The sequence below is a fragment of the Cottoperca gobio genome, unplaced genomic scaffold (genome assembly GCF_900634415.1).
Source record: "Cottoperca gobio unplaced genomic scaffold, fCotGob3.1 fCotGob3_149arrow_ctg1, whole genome shotgun sequence".
Taxonomy (NCBI): domain Eukaryota; kingdom Metazoa; phylum Chordata; class Actinopteri; order Perciformes; family Bovichtidae; genus Cottoperca; species Cottoperca gobio.
The window spans coordinates 156,041-171,761 of NW_021166809.1; the positions used below are offsets into that span (position 1 = coordinate 156,041).

The window sequence follows — 15,721 nt, forward strand, 5'->3', positions numbered from 1 at the left end:
TCTTTGTAGTCACCTTGTGTCTCTTTGTAGTCACTTTGTGTCTCTTTGTAGTCGTTTTGTGTCTTTTTGTGTCTCTTTGTAGTCACTTTGTGTCTCTTTGTAGTCGTTTTGTGTCTCTTTGTAGTCGTTTTGTTTCTCTTTGTAGTCGTTTTGTGTCTCTTTGTAGTCACTTTGGGTCTGAGCAGTAACTGTATCACTCTTAATATCTGCAGGGAATCTACGTTTCAAGCTTCTGTTGAGGTTTTAAATGTCTTATAAAAACAATCTTTCAACAAAACCCTCAATTTAAATAGAGATTAATCAGAATTAAACAAGTTTGCTTTTTTATTAAATTGTTGTTTTTCCATCTGAGGATCTTTTTTAGAAATAAGTGTTTTAAGTGTTAATCTTTTGAGTTGTCTTTCTTTTTGATTAATAAAACGCGTCAGTGCAGGAGAGAAAACTGATTTTGAGGTTAAACTCCAACAGAAGTAAAATATCTGTGCAGATGTGTTGGGATTTCTTGTTTCAATAAATGTCGACGTCTGGACTTTAAACGCTGAAGTTATTGGAAATGTTTGTATCACAGAGTCTGAAACTGGAATCTGACTCTACTGATATAATATTAATAATAATAATAATAATAATAATAATAATATTAATAATAATAATAATAATAATAATAATAATATAATAAGATATGATTAGGAGGAGAAGAAGAAGAAGAGAGAAAAAGAGAGGAAGAGGAAGAAGAGGAGGGAGACATTAGAGAAGAGGAGGAGGAGGAGAAGAAGAGAAGAAGAGAAGAGAAGAGGAGGAGGAGAGGAGAAGAAGAAGAAGAGAAGAGGAGGAGAAGAAGAAGAGAAGAAGAGAAGAGGAGAAGAAGAGGAGAGGAGGAGAGAAGAGAAGAGGAGGAGGAGAGAGAGAGAGGAGGAGAGGAGAAGAAGAAGAAGAGAAGAAGAGGAGAAGAAGAGGAGGAGAAGAAGAGGAGTTATAATAATATTAGTATATATATTATATTATTATAATGAATAATATATAGTATAACTAATATTATTATAATAATAATAATATAATAATATTATTATATTATTATAATAACATAATATTATTATAATAATATTATTATAATAATATTAGTTATACTATAATATTATTACTATTATAATAATATTAGTTATACTATAATATTATTACTATTATAATAATATAATAATAATATAACTAATATAACTAATATAATAATAATAGTATTATAATAATAATAATATTATAATAATAATAATAATAATAATAATAATATTAGTGCAGCTTCATGTGTATCTGCAGCTGTGCACAGACACTTTAAACATCAGTACAGATGCAAAGTTGCAGTAAATGTTCATTCAGAGTTCTGAGTCAACGTTATGAATGAACTCTACGTATTATTTGTTCTTCGCTTCATAATTTAACCCTCTTCGCTCCTCAGAACGACAAAGACAGAGGGAAGTCGATTCACAGCCGCGTGGAGAAGCACTGGCTCGGCTCCGTCAAGATTCCCTCAGCACATTTATTCTCAGTGCCGGGTGAGAGCTGTGAGCATCAGAGGCCGCGCAGCCGTCCTGCCTCCGTCCTGCCTCCGTCCTGCCTCCGTCCTGCCTCCGTCCTGACCGACTCGTTGTTCCCTCCCACAGATTGACGGGACCTTCAAGGTGAACACGCCGGCTGTGCTGCTGGGCTACAGTAAAGAGCGCAGCCACGGCCCTAACGGGGGTACGACACTTTGCAAAGCCCTGAGCGAGGGAGCCCTTCATCACCCTCTTCACTCACCATCGAGCCTCAGCTGGTGCCCGGAGAGCCCGTGAGGGAGAAGGTAGGTCCTCGTGTTTTTAGTACCCAGCATGCATCACTGTGTGTGTTTACATTCCAGTTAATTTCTCTTGAGTTCCTGTTTCTTGTTATTGTTTATTCATGATGTGAGGTGCCCTTTTATTCTTTATATTGTAATTAATGTGTCTTTGAATAGATATCTACCTTTGCACACGGGAACAGAGCGGTGAAGGTACTAGAACATGTGCTTCATCAGAAATGTTCACATCAACGTTTTTCATCTGTTTTTGTGTTTTGTCGTCCTTTTGTGCCACGTTTTTGCTTTTGCTCTGCGACATAACGCTAGATTAAGGAAGGAAAGGTAAACGTCCATCCATGATCGCACATGAAGTCATTGTCCCCAGTGCTGAGCTGCGTCCTCTGCTGTAACCTTTGACCTTTGTGTGCAGTTTGACAGCCAAGAGGACGAGCGCTTAATGCAGGCGGCAGAGAGGTTTGAGAGGGACGCAGCACAAAGCTACCCAGACCGGCCCTGTGTCACCTCCATCATAGACCTCAATGGGAAGACGGTCTTCATCACTCGCTACATTCCCGACCACTCAACCCCCCCCAGGAGTTACTGGACGCTTTCCCCAATAACCCCCAGGAGGCCACGGTCAGTCGCATGATGTACAAAAGGAGTCATAGGACTGCACATGACACAAGAAAGTCTGTTTTAAAAAGCAATAATGTGGAATATAAAGTGACATCAAGAAGTCCTGTGTGCAGGCACAAAGGCCCGCCCACAGCCAGTTGATTGACAGCTCGGCCCTTAAAATAGTAAAGAAATATGAAAAAAAAAAATACACATAAGTTATTTATATGCAATAAATAAATATTTTTAATATATAAATATACATGTATTACTATTTGTATTTATTCCTCTTTATATTTTATATTTAAATTGACTGTGCAGTGACGCTCACTTATCCTCACGCAGGCGCTGGTGGGCCCGGTTCGTGTCGCTCATCCCTTCTCTGCCGGACAGAGTGTCGTTCTCTGCGCCTGCGACTTGTGGAGCACTTGTGATGTGAGTGAATCCGCTCGGACGTTTGTGACTAGAGAAGGAGATTCTCATCTCGCACTAACTTCTCGTCTTCTTGTTTTCAGCAATTCCTCACGCTGCTCGCAGGAGACGAAGAAGAACATGCTGTACTGTTGTGCAACTACCTTCCTGTCTATGGGCAAGAAAGCCTGGCTTATAATTGGCACGGCTATACCTGAGGTGAGAAGCTTTGTCCCACATCAGGTCGTTGTTATTAGTTCAATAACAAATAATGACTTCTGAGTCTTTCTGCAGCTGCACGAACATTTTATTTATATTTGTGCAGTCATGTCTCCAGCAGAACGTCCTTAACGTATCCTCCTCTGTGTTCTCGTGACTCGTGACTCAGCACTAATGTCTCTGATTAATCTCTCAGGGACCGTCAGCGTATGTGTTGACCTTCGAGCAGAGCCGCTACCTGATCTGGAATCCCAGCAGCGGTCAGTTCTACGGACAGTACGACACTTTCTGCCCGCTGCAGACGGTGGGCTGCATGGTCAACGCTGACAACGTGAGAGCGGGGAGACACGGGGGGGGGGGGGGGGGACAGTCGGTGCAGTATTGAGAGAGAGAGCGCTGCAGTGTGTAACTCTGAGTGTACTGCAGCTGCAGAGCGGGTCAGGTGACCGCTGCTCTCAGGATGTCGTCACACTGACAACAACAGGAACTCTGATGACGGATCGCTCTGCAGCGCTCTCACACTCGTCACTTCCTGTCGATCAACAGCAGCATTCTTTCCCCTTCTGTGACTTTGTGTTCAGGTGTGGTTTTAAACATTCAGGAATATACGTCACCCATGACGATGAGCTTTGACACGACTAAAGCCAAACTGTGGAAGCCGTTCTTCTCCAGATCCTTCTCTCACCCCGGGGCTGTCGAGCGTGCAGGTGAGGCCCGCTGTCTTCATCTCTGTATTATTATAATATAGAGATATATATATGTAATATACACGTATACAAGTAGTTATTCCTGTTTGTGAAATGATAATCTGCCCGACAACATCGTCTCTTAAAAGCGTTTCTTTCTTTATGTCTATTTGTCTTTAAACGTCTCAGTTGTTTGGTAAGTTAACGTAAACTTGTGTTTATGACTAAACTTACTGTAGCATTTATTAATAATCAAATATTAAAATACTAATAATTATGAATAAATTGATATAAAGTGGAAAATGTAATAAAGAAAATGACGAATACTTAGAAATAAATAAAGAAATACATTGAAAAGTAAAAGGGGATTAGTCAGGTGGTAAAGTTTGTTAAAGTAAATGTTATAAAATGAAACCCTTCCTTCAGCCAGAGGAGCTGGTTGTATCGGCGCACGGACAGAGCGGCGGCCGCGGAGCTTCAGGACCGGTGAGTTGCCTCTGCGGTGTCATGTCTGAACACGTGCGGCTACGATTACGCACAAAGTAACATTCACCGTGTCTCCGTAGAATCGAGAAGATCCTGAAGGAGAAGATGACGGAGTGGCGCCCGCGTCACCCGACCCGCTGGAACCGCTTCTGCACCACCACGCTGAAGCAGTTCCTGCCCAAACTGGAGCTGAGCGGCGGGGCGGGACGTGGCGGAGGGTCACCGCCACGAGCTGCAAAGCCTGCTGGGAGACAACAGGGTGAGTCTGACCTGCAAACACAGGATGTCATTTAGTTTCCATGAGGAAATAACTTTGACTCATAAATCACTGACGGGCGTTTTAGTTTCAGCTCGAGGTCTTTTATTGGTTTTTAAAGTCATATCAAATAAATCAATCAAACACTGCTGTTGAATAGACACAATATTAATAATAACATATAGAAACAATAAACCATAAAAATAAGTAATAATAATCACTAGAATGATAATAATGAATGAGAAGTTAGAAATCAAATGTTGTCTATAGGATGCATTTAGGATCTATAAGTCTGTTAAATACATATTAGCTATAAATATCATACATATGCAGCTTCTGCAAATACTGCAGAAAGTCTTAAATATTTATTTCCAGAAGCTGATGTCTCCACAGATGTGATGTAACTTCCTCAGAGATAGTGTTTTGTGTTGAGCATGTTCTCCTGTGACCTCCACTGGATGTGACATGAAGGTTTCCCACCTGCTGCTGAACATCTGCTCACAGCAGTAAACGTTGACATGTGATGGACAGCTGGTGTAGAAGCTCCTGTTTCTATGCAGATCTCAGGGTTCCCTCTGCACCTGCCCTTCTCAGAGGTCCGGCCCATCGTGGAGGCCGTGTTCAGCACCGGAGTCCACAACGTTCAGGCTTCTAACGTGGAGTTCGCCCTGGCCGGTACGTGCACCCGTACCCCAACAACGTGCTGTCTGTGTGGGTGTACCTGGCCTCGCTCGTACGTACCCGATAACTTTATGAAATGACTCAGTTTGCACTTTATTGTATATCTAATGTATATTTCAGGGATTTATCAGGTAAATATAAGATCCATCAGTTTCCAACCTGAGGGTCCCGACCCGCACCAGGGGTCGCCAAAGCTTTTTTTAAACAACTTTATATTTTAAATAGTCGACTGAATTATTTCATTTATGTGAAGAAAACTAAATGAAATGTTTTATTTTTAGATTTTGGATGATTGTGTTACAATCATTGTAAATATTATCCGGTTGTATTTTACTCTTTACTTTATAAACACAACAAAACTAATGGTTATAAAAGTTATAAAACTTGTTACATGCGCTGTTCACTAAACTACCCAGAATGCTTCATGTCTGCCGGCCACGCTATTAAAACCAACCAAATAAATCTCGTTTCATGTTTCTGTTACCTGTAATGTTGTTATGAATGTTTAACAAGTTAGTCACGAGGTTAAACATTAGATCACAGCCTCGTCCAGAAGAGAAGCTTATAAATATCAATGATTAAAACATAAGATTTGTTTTACAAGTTCCTAAAAGTAAAACTGATCTGATGCAACAATCTGCTCGAAACACAAAGATCCCTCGTTTCAAACTCCTGTGTCGCTTCACTTTATTGATATTAAAATGTCGCTTCACTTTATGATATTAAAATGTGTCGCTTCACTTTATTGATATTAAATGTCGCTTCACTTTATCGATATTAAAATGTGTCGCTTCACTTTATTGATATTAAAATGTGTCGCTTCACTTTATTGATATTAAAATGTGTCGCTTCACTTTATTGATATTAAAATGTCGCTTCACTTTATTGATATTAAAATGTGTCGCTTCACTTTATTGATATTAAAATGTCGCTTCACTTTATCGATATTAAAATGTGTCGCTTCACTTTATTGATATTAAAATGTGTCGCTTCACTTTATTGATATTAAAATGTGTCGCTTCACTTTATTGATATTAAAATGTGTCGCTTCACTTTATTGATATTAAAATGTGTCGCTTCACTTTATTGATATTAAAATGTGTCGCTTCACTTTATCGATATTAAAATGTCGCTTCACTTTATCGATATTAAAATGTCGCTTCACTTTATCGATATTAAAAGGTCGCTTCACTTTATCGATATTAAAATGTCGCTTCACTTTATCGATATTAAAATGTGTCGCTTCACTTTATCGATATTAAAATGTCGCTTCACTTTATCGATATTAAAATGTCGCTTCACTTTATCGATATTAAAATGTCGCTTCACTTTATCGATATTAAATGTCGCTTCACTTTATTGATATTAAAATGTGTCGCTTCACTTTATTGATATTAAAATGTCGCTTCACTTTATCGATATTAAAATGTCGCTTCACTTATTGATATTAAAATGTGTCGCTTCACTTTATTGATATTAAAATGTGTCGCTTCACTTTATTGATATTAAAATGTGTCGCTTCACTTTATTGATATTAAAATGTGTCGCTTCACTTTGATATTAAAATGTGTCGCTTCACTTTATTGATATTAAAATGTCGCTTCACTTTATTGATATTAAAATGTCGCTTCACTTTATTGATATTAAATGTCGCTTCACTTTATCGATATTAAAATGTCGCTTCACTTTATTGATATTAAAATGTCGCTTCACTTTATTGATATTAAAATGTCGCTTCACTTTATCGATATTAAAATGTCGCTTCACTTTCGGACAGAAACCTGATTAAACTGTTGACATGTGAGAGCAGAACAGTGAAGTTCCAACAGGATCTTTATTCACATATTTAATAATAATATCATCACAGGGTTGTGTTGCATTCAAATGTAACCGATATCTCAGGAAACTGCAGCTGCAACGATTAGTCAACAAATCTTCTCTCGTTTTAAATCAACTGAAAGTGACAAAACTTTTCACAGTTTTCTGAAATCTTCGTACTTTTAAAATGTTGTAAGATTCAAAACACCAACAGACATTTTTACCCCAAGATACTTTTATTTTTCTGTTTATGAACATTTCCAATAGAACGTCTTCCTCCTCATGCAAGACTTAAACAAACATCCTGCTGCAGATCATAGGTGAAGAACAAATGTAAAGTCATCACTCTTCATCAGCCCTCATCATCATGAAGCACTTCCTGTGTGTCATGTGACGCAGCATCATCATGAAGCACTTCCTGTGTGTCATGTGACGCAGCATCATCATGAAGCACTTCCTGTGACGCAGTAAACTGGGCTGCAACCAACGATTATTTTGCTCATCACTTAATCTGCAGATTGTCCTCTAGATCTCGATCTACCGTCTATAAAACGTCTTGTTCTGTCACTAATATGGTATAAAACAGAGAGAAGCAGCAAATCTCCAGATTTGTGCAGGAAAGACTCAGACACTTATTAATAGATTATTTATCTGTCTGATCATTGCAGGCCTGGTCATGAACAGCAGGAACAAGACGTTTAATATCCGTATAGTTTTAGTGACAAACAGGTTTATCTAACTAACTTCTTGGTGTTTATGATTCTAGCTTGTTTATTTTCCAAACCAACAAAAGGAACCAGAATGTAAATGTTCCGACACTTCAAATCCGTTATAGATTATTTCCATTTAATATAGAAGGAAGTGGAAATAACAGGAGCAAGATTACAGTCTCATCCAGAAACATCTTTGAAGTGACGACTGAGTAATCCCAGAATAAAGTGCAATAAAAAGCAGACGTTCAGGATTCACTCTCCTGAGCGGCAGCAGGCTCTGAAGCCACACTGCAGGTTCTGGCAGCCGCTGGCCGTGTCTGCGTGAGGACCTGCAGAGAAACGTGCACAGAGGTCAGCGAGGAACGGCACGCGGTAGGACTAATGCTTATATAATGTATATACGCTGACATACTGAATATACACCAATACTTAAGGCACTGCTCAGTTTTGAGGTTCTTGTGTGAGACGAGAGGAAACATCAGAGATCATGTTTGTAACTGTGTAGATTTAAACTAACAGTTACATTACATAATGCCTCATGTACACATGTTTCATGCTGTACGAGTTGCATGTTTGACTCTTTCACCCTGATAATCATCCTCATGTTTAGTAACTGCTGGCGGCAGCATGTGAGGCCGACTCACCTGGCAGCTCAGCAGCACCTGTTACACACGGGCTCACATGCTGTGGGGTTAATGTTGGTTAAAGTCTCCACGCAAAACATTTCACGTTCACATCTACTTTAACTCTTGTGCCTCACAAAGTGACAATACAAATATTTATTAATATTTACTTCAGTTAAATCTTTTAACCCGTCAGTCCAGATTAAAACTACAATTATTAACGTTCACCCTTCAAATGTTTGTTTACACGTTAATACTTTCTGTAAACTAAACATGAAGGAGATTATTTAGAATATATAGTTCCAGTCTGGGATACTTCAATGACGAGCAACAACATTGATTTTGATGAATATCTTATTGTTTTATCTTAAAAATAAAAAATGTATTTTCCTAAAATTGCTATAAAATATTAAATATTAAAATTATTTTCCACTTTTACTGAGTAAATCTTTTTTACCAAATATTCATTTATTGTCAGTTAAATGTTTGTTTAGAGAATATTATTTAATTATTGTCCGTATAATAAATGCTGTATTTATATTACCTTTATTATAACTAAAGGTTCTGACTGTACTTATATTACACTTTATTATTAACTTAAAGGATCTGACTGTACTTATATTACACTTTATTATAACTTAAAGGTCTGACTGTATTTATATTACACTTTATTATTAACTTAAAGGATCTGACTGTACGTATATTACACTTTATTATAACTTAAAGGATCTGACTGTACTTATATTACACTTTATTATAATCTTAAAGGTTTGACTGTATTATATTACACTTTATTATAACTTAAAGGATCTGACTGTACTTATATTACACTTTATTATTAACTTAAAGGATCTGACTGTATTATATTACACTTTATTATAACTTAAAGGATCTGACTGTATTTATATTACACTTTATTATAACTTAAAGGATCTGATTGTATTTATATTACACTTTATTATAACTTAAAGGTTATTCTGACTGTACTTATATTACACTTTATTATAACTTAAAGGTTCTGACTGTACTTATATTCACTTTATTATAACTTAAAGGTTCTGACTGTACTTATATTACACTTATTATAACTTAAAGGATCTGACTGTCTATATTACACTTTATTATAACTTAAAGGATCTGACTGTATTTATATTACACTTTATTATAACTAAAGGATCTGACTGTACTTATATTACACTTTATTATAACTTAAAGGATCTGACTGTATTTATATTACACTTTATTATAACTTAAAGGTTCTGACTGTATTTATATTACACTTTATTATAACTTAAAGGTTCTTACTGTACTTATATTACACTTTATTATAACTTAAAGGGTTCTGACTGTATTTATATTACACTTTATTATAACTTAAAGGTTCTGACTGTATTTATATTACACTTATTATAACTTAAGGGTTCTTACTGTACTTATATTACACTTTATTATAACTTAAAGGTTCTGACTGTACTTATATTACACTTTATTATAACTTAAAGGTTCTGACTGTACTTATATTACACTTTATTATAACTTAAAGGTTCTGACTGTACTTATATTACACTTTATTATAACTTAAAGGTTCTGACTGTATTTATATTACACTTTATTATAACTTAAAGGATCTGACTGTACTTATATTACACTTATTATAACTTAAAGGTTCTGACTGTATTTATATTACACTTTATTATAACTTAAAGGTTCTGACTGTACTTATATTACACTTTATTATAACTTAAAGGTTCTGACTGATTTATATTACACTTATTATAACTTAAAGGTTCTGACTGTACTTATATTACACTTTATTATAACTTAAAGGATCTGACTGTACTTATATTACACTTATTATAACTTAAAGGATCTGACGTACTTATATTACACTTTATTATAACTTAAAGGTTCTGACTGTACTTATATTAACACTTTATTATAACTTAAAGGTTCTGACTGTACTTATATTACACTTTATTATAACTTAATAAGGTTCTGACTGTACTTATATTACACTTTATTATAACTTAAAGGTTTCTGACTGTATTTATATTACACTTTATTATAACTTAAGGTAAGGTCTGACTGTATTTATATTACACTTTATTATAACTTAAAGGTTCTGACTGTATTTATATTACACTTTATTATAACTTAAAGGATCTGACTGTACTTATATTACACTTTATTATAACTTAAAGGATCTGACTGTATTTATATTACACTTTATTATAACTTAAAGGATCTGACTGTACTTATATTACACTTTATTATAACTTAAAGGATCTGACTGTATTTATATTACACTTTATTATTAACTTAAAGGATCTGACTGTATTTATATTACACTTTATTATAACTTAAAGGTTTCTGACTGTATTTATATTACACTTTATTATAACTTAAAGGTTCTGACTGTATTTATATTACACTTTATTATAACTTAAAGGATCTGACTGTATTTATATTACACTTATTATAACTTAAAGGTTCTGACTGTACTTATATTACACTTTATTATAACTTAAAGGTTCTGACTGTACTTATATTACACTTTATTATAACTTAAAGGTTCTGACTGTACTTATATTACACTTTATTATAACTTAAAGGTTCTGACTGTACTTATATTACACTTTATTATAACTTAAAGGTTCTGACTGTACTTATATTACACTTTATTATAACTTAAAGGATCTGACTGTACTTATATTACACTTTATTATAACTTAAAGGATCTGACTGTATTTATATTACACTTTATTATAACTTAAAGGATCTGACTGTATTTATATTACACTTTATTATAACTTAAAGGTTCTGACTGTACTTATATTACACTTTATTATTAACTTAAAGGATCTGACTGTATTTATATTACACTTTATTATAACTTAAAGGATCTGACTGTACTTATATTACACTTTATTATAACTTAAAGGATCTGACTGTACTTATATTACACTTTATTATAACTTAAAGGTTCTGACTGTACTTATATTACACTTTATTATAACTTAAAGGTTCTGACTGTACTTATATTACACTTTATTATAACTTAAAGGTTCTGACTGTACTTATATTACACTTTATTATAACTTAAAGGTTCTGACTGTACTTATATTACACTTTATTATAACTTAAAGGTTCTGACTGTACTTATATTACACTTTATTATAACTTAAAGGATCTGACTGTATTTATATTACACTTTATTATAACTTAAAGGATCTGACTGTATTTATATTACACTTTATTATAACTTAAAGGTTCTGACTGTACTTATATTACACTTTATTATTAACTTAAAGGATCTGACTGTATTTATATTACACTTTATTATAACTTAAAGGATCTGACTGTACTTATATTACACTTTATTATAACTTAAAGGATCTGACTGTACTTATATTACACTTTATTATAACTTAAAGGATCTGACTGTACTTATATTACACTTTATTATAACTTAAAGGTTCTGACTGTACTTATATTACACTTTATTATAACTTAAAGGTTCTGACTGTACTTATATTACACTTTATTATAACTTAAAGGTTCTGACTGTACTTATATTACACTTTATTATAACTTAAAGGTTCTGACTGTACTTATATTACACTTTATTATAACTTAAAGGTTCTGACTGTACTTATATTACACTTTATTATAACTTAAAGGATCTGACTGTACTTATATTACACTTTATTATAACTTAAAGGATCTGACTGTACTTATATTACACTTTATTATAACTTAAAGGATCTGACTGTACTTATATTACACTTTATTATAACTTAAAGGTTCTGACTGTACTTATATTACACTTTATTATAACTTAAAGGTTCTGACTGTATTTATATTACACTTTATTATAACTTAAGGGTTCTGACTGTACTTATATTACACTTTATTATAACTTAAAGGTTCTGACTGTACTTATATTACACTTTATTATAACTTAAAGGTTCTGACTGTACTTATATTACACTTTATTATAACTTAAAGGTTCTGACTGTACTTATATTACACTTTATTATAACTTAAGGGTTCTGACTGTACTTATATTACACTTTATTATAACTTAAAGGTTCTGACTGTATTTATATTACACTTTATTATAACTTAAGGGTTCTGACTGTACTTATATTACACTTTATTATAACTTAAAGGTTCTGACTGTACTTATATTACACTTTATTATAACTTAAAGGTTCTGACTGTATTTATATTACACTTTATTATAACTTAAGGGTTCTGACTGTACTTATATTACACTTTATTATAACTTAAAGGTTCTGACTGTATTTATATTACACTTTAGTATAACTTAAAGGTTCTGACTGTATTTATATTACACTTTAGTATAACTTAAAGGTTCTGACTGTATTTATATTACACTTTAGTATAACTTAAAGGTTCTGACTGTATTTATATTACACTTTATTATAACTTAAAGGTTCTGACTGTATTTATATTACACTTTATTATAACTTAAAGGATCTGACTGTACTTATATTACACTTTATTATAACTTAAAGGATCTGACTGTATTTATATTACACTTTATTATTAACTTAAAGGATCTGACTGTATTTATATTACACTTTATTATAACTTAAAGGTTCTGACTGTATTTATATTACACTTTATTATAACTTAAAGGTTCTGACTGTATTTATATTACACTTTATTATAACTTAAAGGATCTGACTGTATTTATATTACACTTTATTATAACTTAAAGGTTCTGACTGTACTTATATTACACTTTATTATAACTTAAAGGTTCTGACTGTACTTATATTACACTTTATTATAACTTAAAGGTTCTGACTGTACTTATATTACACTTTATTATAACTTAAAGGTTCTGACTGTACTTATATTACACTTTATTATAACTTAAAGGTTCTGACTGTACTTATATTACACTTTATTATAACTTAAAGGATCTGACTGTATTTATATTACACTTTATTATAACTTAAAGGTTCTGACTGTACTTATATTACACTTTATTATAACTTAAAGGTTCTGACTGTATTTATATTACACTTTATTATAACTTAAGGGTTCTGACTGTACTTATATTACACTTTATTATAACTTAAAGGTTCTGACTGTACTTATATTACACTTTATTATAACTTAAAGGTTCTGACTGTACTTATATTACACTTTATTATAACTTAAGGGTTCTGACTGTACTTATATTACACTTTATTATAACTTAAAGGTTCTGACTGTATTTATATTACACTTTATTATAACTTAAGGGTTCTGACTGTACTTATATTACACTTTATTATAACTTAAAGGTTCTGACTGTACTTATATTACACTTTATTATAACTTAAAGGTTCTGACTGTATTTATATTACACTTTATTATAACTTAAGGGTTCTGACTGTATTTATATTACACTTTATTATAACTTAAAGGTTCTGACTGTACTTATATTACACTTTATTATAACTTAAGGGTTCTGACTGTATTTATATTACACTTTATTATAACTTAAAGGTTCTGACTGTATTTATATCACACTTTATTATAACTTAAAGGATCTGACTGTACTTATATTACACTTTATTATAACTTAAAGGTTCTGACTGTATTTATATTACACTTTATTATTAACTTAAAGGTTCTGACTGTACTTATATTACACTTTATTATTAACTTAAAGGTTCTGACTGTATTTATATTACACTTTATTATAACTTAAAGGATCTGACTGTACTTATATTACACTTTATTATAACTTAAAGGTTCTGACTGTATTTATATTACACTTCATTATAACTTAAAGGTTCTGACTGTATTTATATTACACTTCATTATAACTTAAAGGTTCTGACTGTATTTATATCACACTTTATTATAACTTAAAGGTTCTGACTGTATTTATATTACACTTTATTATTAACTTAAAGGTTCTGACTGTACTTATATTACACTTTATTATTAACTTAAAGGTTCTGACTGTATTTATATTACACTTTATTATAACTTAAAGGATCTGACTGTACTTATATTACACTTATATTATAACTTTAACTTTAAAAGGTTCTGACTGTATTTATATTACACTTTATTATAACTTAAAGGTTCTGACTGTACTTATATTACACTTTATTATAACTTAAAGGTTCTGACTGTACTTATATTACACTTTATTATTAACTTAAAGGTTCTGACTGTATTTATATTACACTTTATTATAACTTAAAGGTTCTGACTGTATTTATATTACACTTTATTATAACTTAAAGGTTCTGACTGTATTTATATTACACTTTATTATAACTTAAAGGTTCTGACTGTACTTATATTACACTTTATTATAACTTAAAGGTTCTGACTGTATTTATATTACACTTTATTATAACTTAAAGGTTCTGACTGTACTTATATTACACTTTATTATTAACTTAAAGGTTCTGACTGTATTTATATTACACTTTATTATAACTTAAAGGTTCTGACTGTACTTATATTACACTTTATTATAACTTAAAGGATCTGACTGTACTTATATTACACTTTATTATAACTTAAAGGTTCTGACTGTACTTATATTACACTTTATTATAACTTAAAGGTTCTTACTGTACTTATATTACACTTTATTATAACTTAAAGGTTCTGATGGTACACTTACTAAATGTTAGTAATATGCATTCACACAGACGAACGTGTCCCCCGTGAGGCACAAGGGTTAATATTCCCGCAGCTTGTTTCCAAAGCACTTCACTAAACGTCTGTTTCAGAGAACAGTTGGACTTGTGAGTGTTACCGTTAATGTTGTCGCAGTAATAGAAATGCTCGTCGTTGAGGGACGGACAGGCGGACACCAGCTCCTGCAGCCCCACCTCGGTGATCAGGAGGCAGCCGGACAGGTTGAGATGCTCCAGAGAGGGAAGACCTCCACGCTGCGACAGAGCCCTGAGACAGAGCAGCAGGGAGGCGTCAACATGAGCGTACAGCTATTTAGTTTAATAAATAAGAAATATAAAGAGAAATAAATGTGAAAATATAAGACAAATACCAAAAAGAAAATAATAAGCATTTTAATGTAATTGCTCATATATTTAAATAAATCTGTTTTTTAAGTATTTGAAGTATTCTTTTTTCTGTTTTTATCACTTTATTTTTGCTATTTTTGCTTTTCCTTAGATATGATATGGAAAAGTAAAAACAGGGAACAGATTATTATAAGGAATATTCTGTAATATTTTGTTAAATGTCTTTATATTTTCACATTTATTTATTTCCACATTTTTTTAAATGAACTATTTTATTTAATCCTTTTCATAATTATTTTACAGATACATTTTTTATGGCACTAACCTATTAAAAGGTAATACAGCCGACTAGATATATCTACATATCGATAGACT

General features: G+C 32.5%; 2 protein-coding genes and 1 long non-coding RNA gene across 3 annotated transcripts in view; 2 read left to right on the plus strand and 1 right to left on the minus strand.

The window, feature by feature from the left end:
• The first annotated feature begins 1,784 nt into the window (after nt 1–1,784).
• On the plus strand, nt 1,785–2,370 carry LOC115004599 (uncharacterized). Its single transcript, XR_003831850.1, has 3 exons — nt 1,785–1,831; nt 2,135–2,149; nt 2,238–2,370. It is a non-coding gene; the product is annotated as an uncharacterized LOC115004599 (long non-coding RNA).
• A 1,298-nt stretch (nt 2,371–3,668) lies between these two features.
• On the plus strand, nt 3,669–5,155 carry LOC115004589 (coiled-coil and C2 domain-containing protein 2A-like). Its single transcript, XM_029426262.1, has 5 exons — nt 3,669–3,759; nt 3,928–3,934; nt 4,165–4,224; nt 4,305–4,483; nt 5,041–5,155. The coding sequence occupies exons 1-5, from the start codon at nt 3,669–3,671 to the stop codon at nt 5,133–5,135; spliced, it is 432 nt and encodes a 143-aa protein (XP_029282122.1). The 3' UTR covers nt 5,136–5,155.
• A 2,533-nt stretch (nt 5,156–7,688) lies between these two features.
• Nucleotides 7,689–15,721, minus strand: part of LOC115004597 (F-box/LRR-repeat protein 5-like) — a 17,090-nt gene continuing 9,057 nt past the window's right edge. The window contains exons 10-11 of the mRNA XM_029426277.1: nt 15,118–15,266; nt 7,689–8,021 (exon numbers count right to left, since the gene is read on the minus strand). Coding sequence (XP_029282137.1) covers nt 7,945–8,021; nt 15,118–15,266 — 226 coding nt within the window. The 3' untranslated portion in view covers nt 7,689–7,944. The remainder of the gene's footprint in view (nt 8,022–15,117; nt 15,267–15,721) is intronic.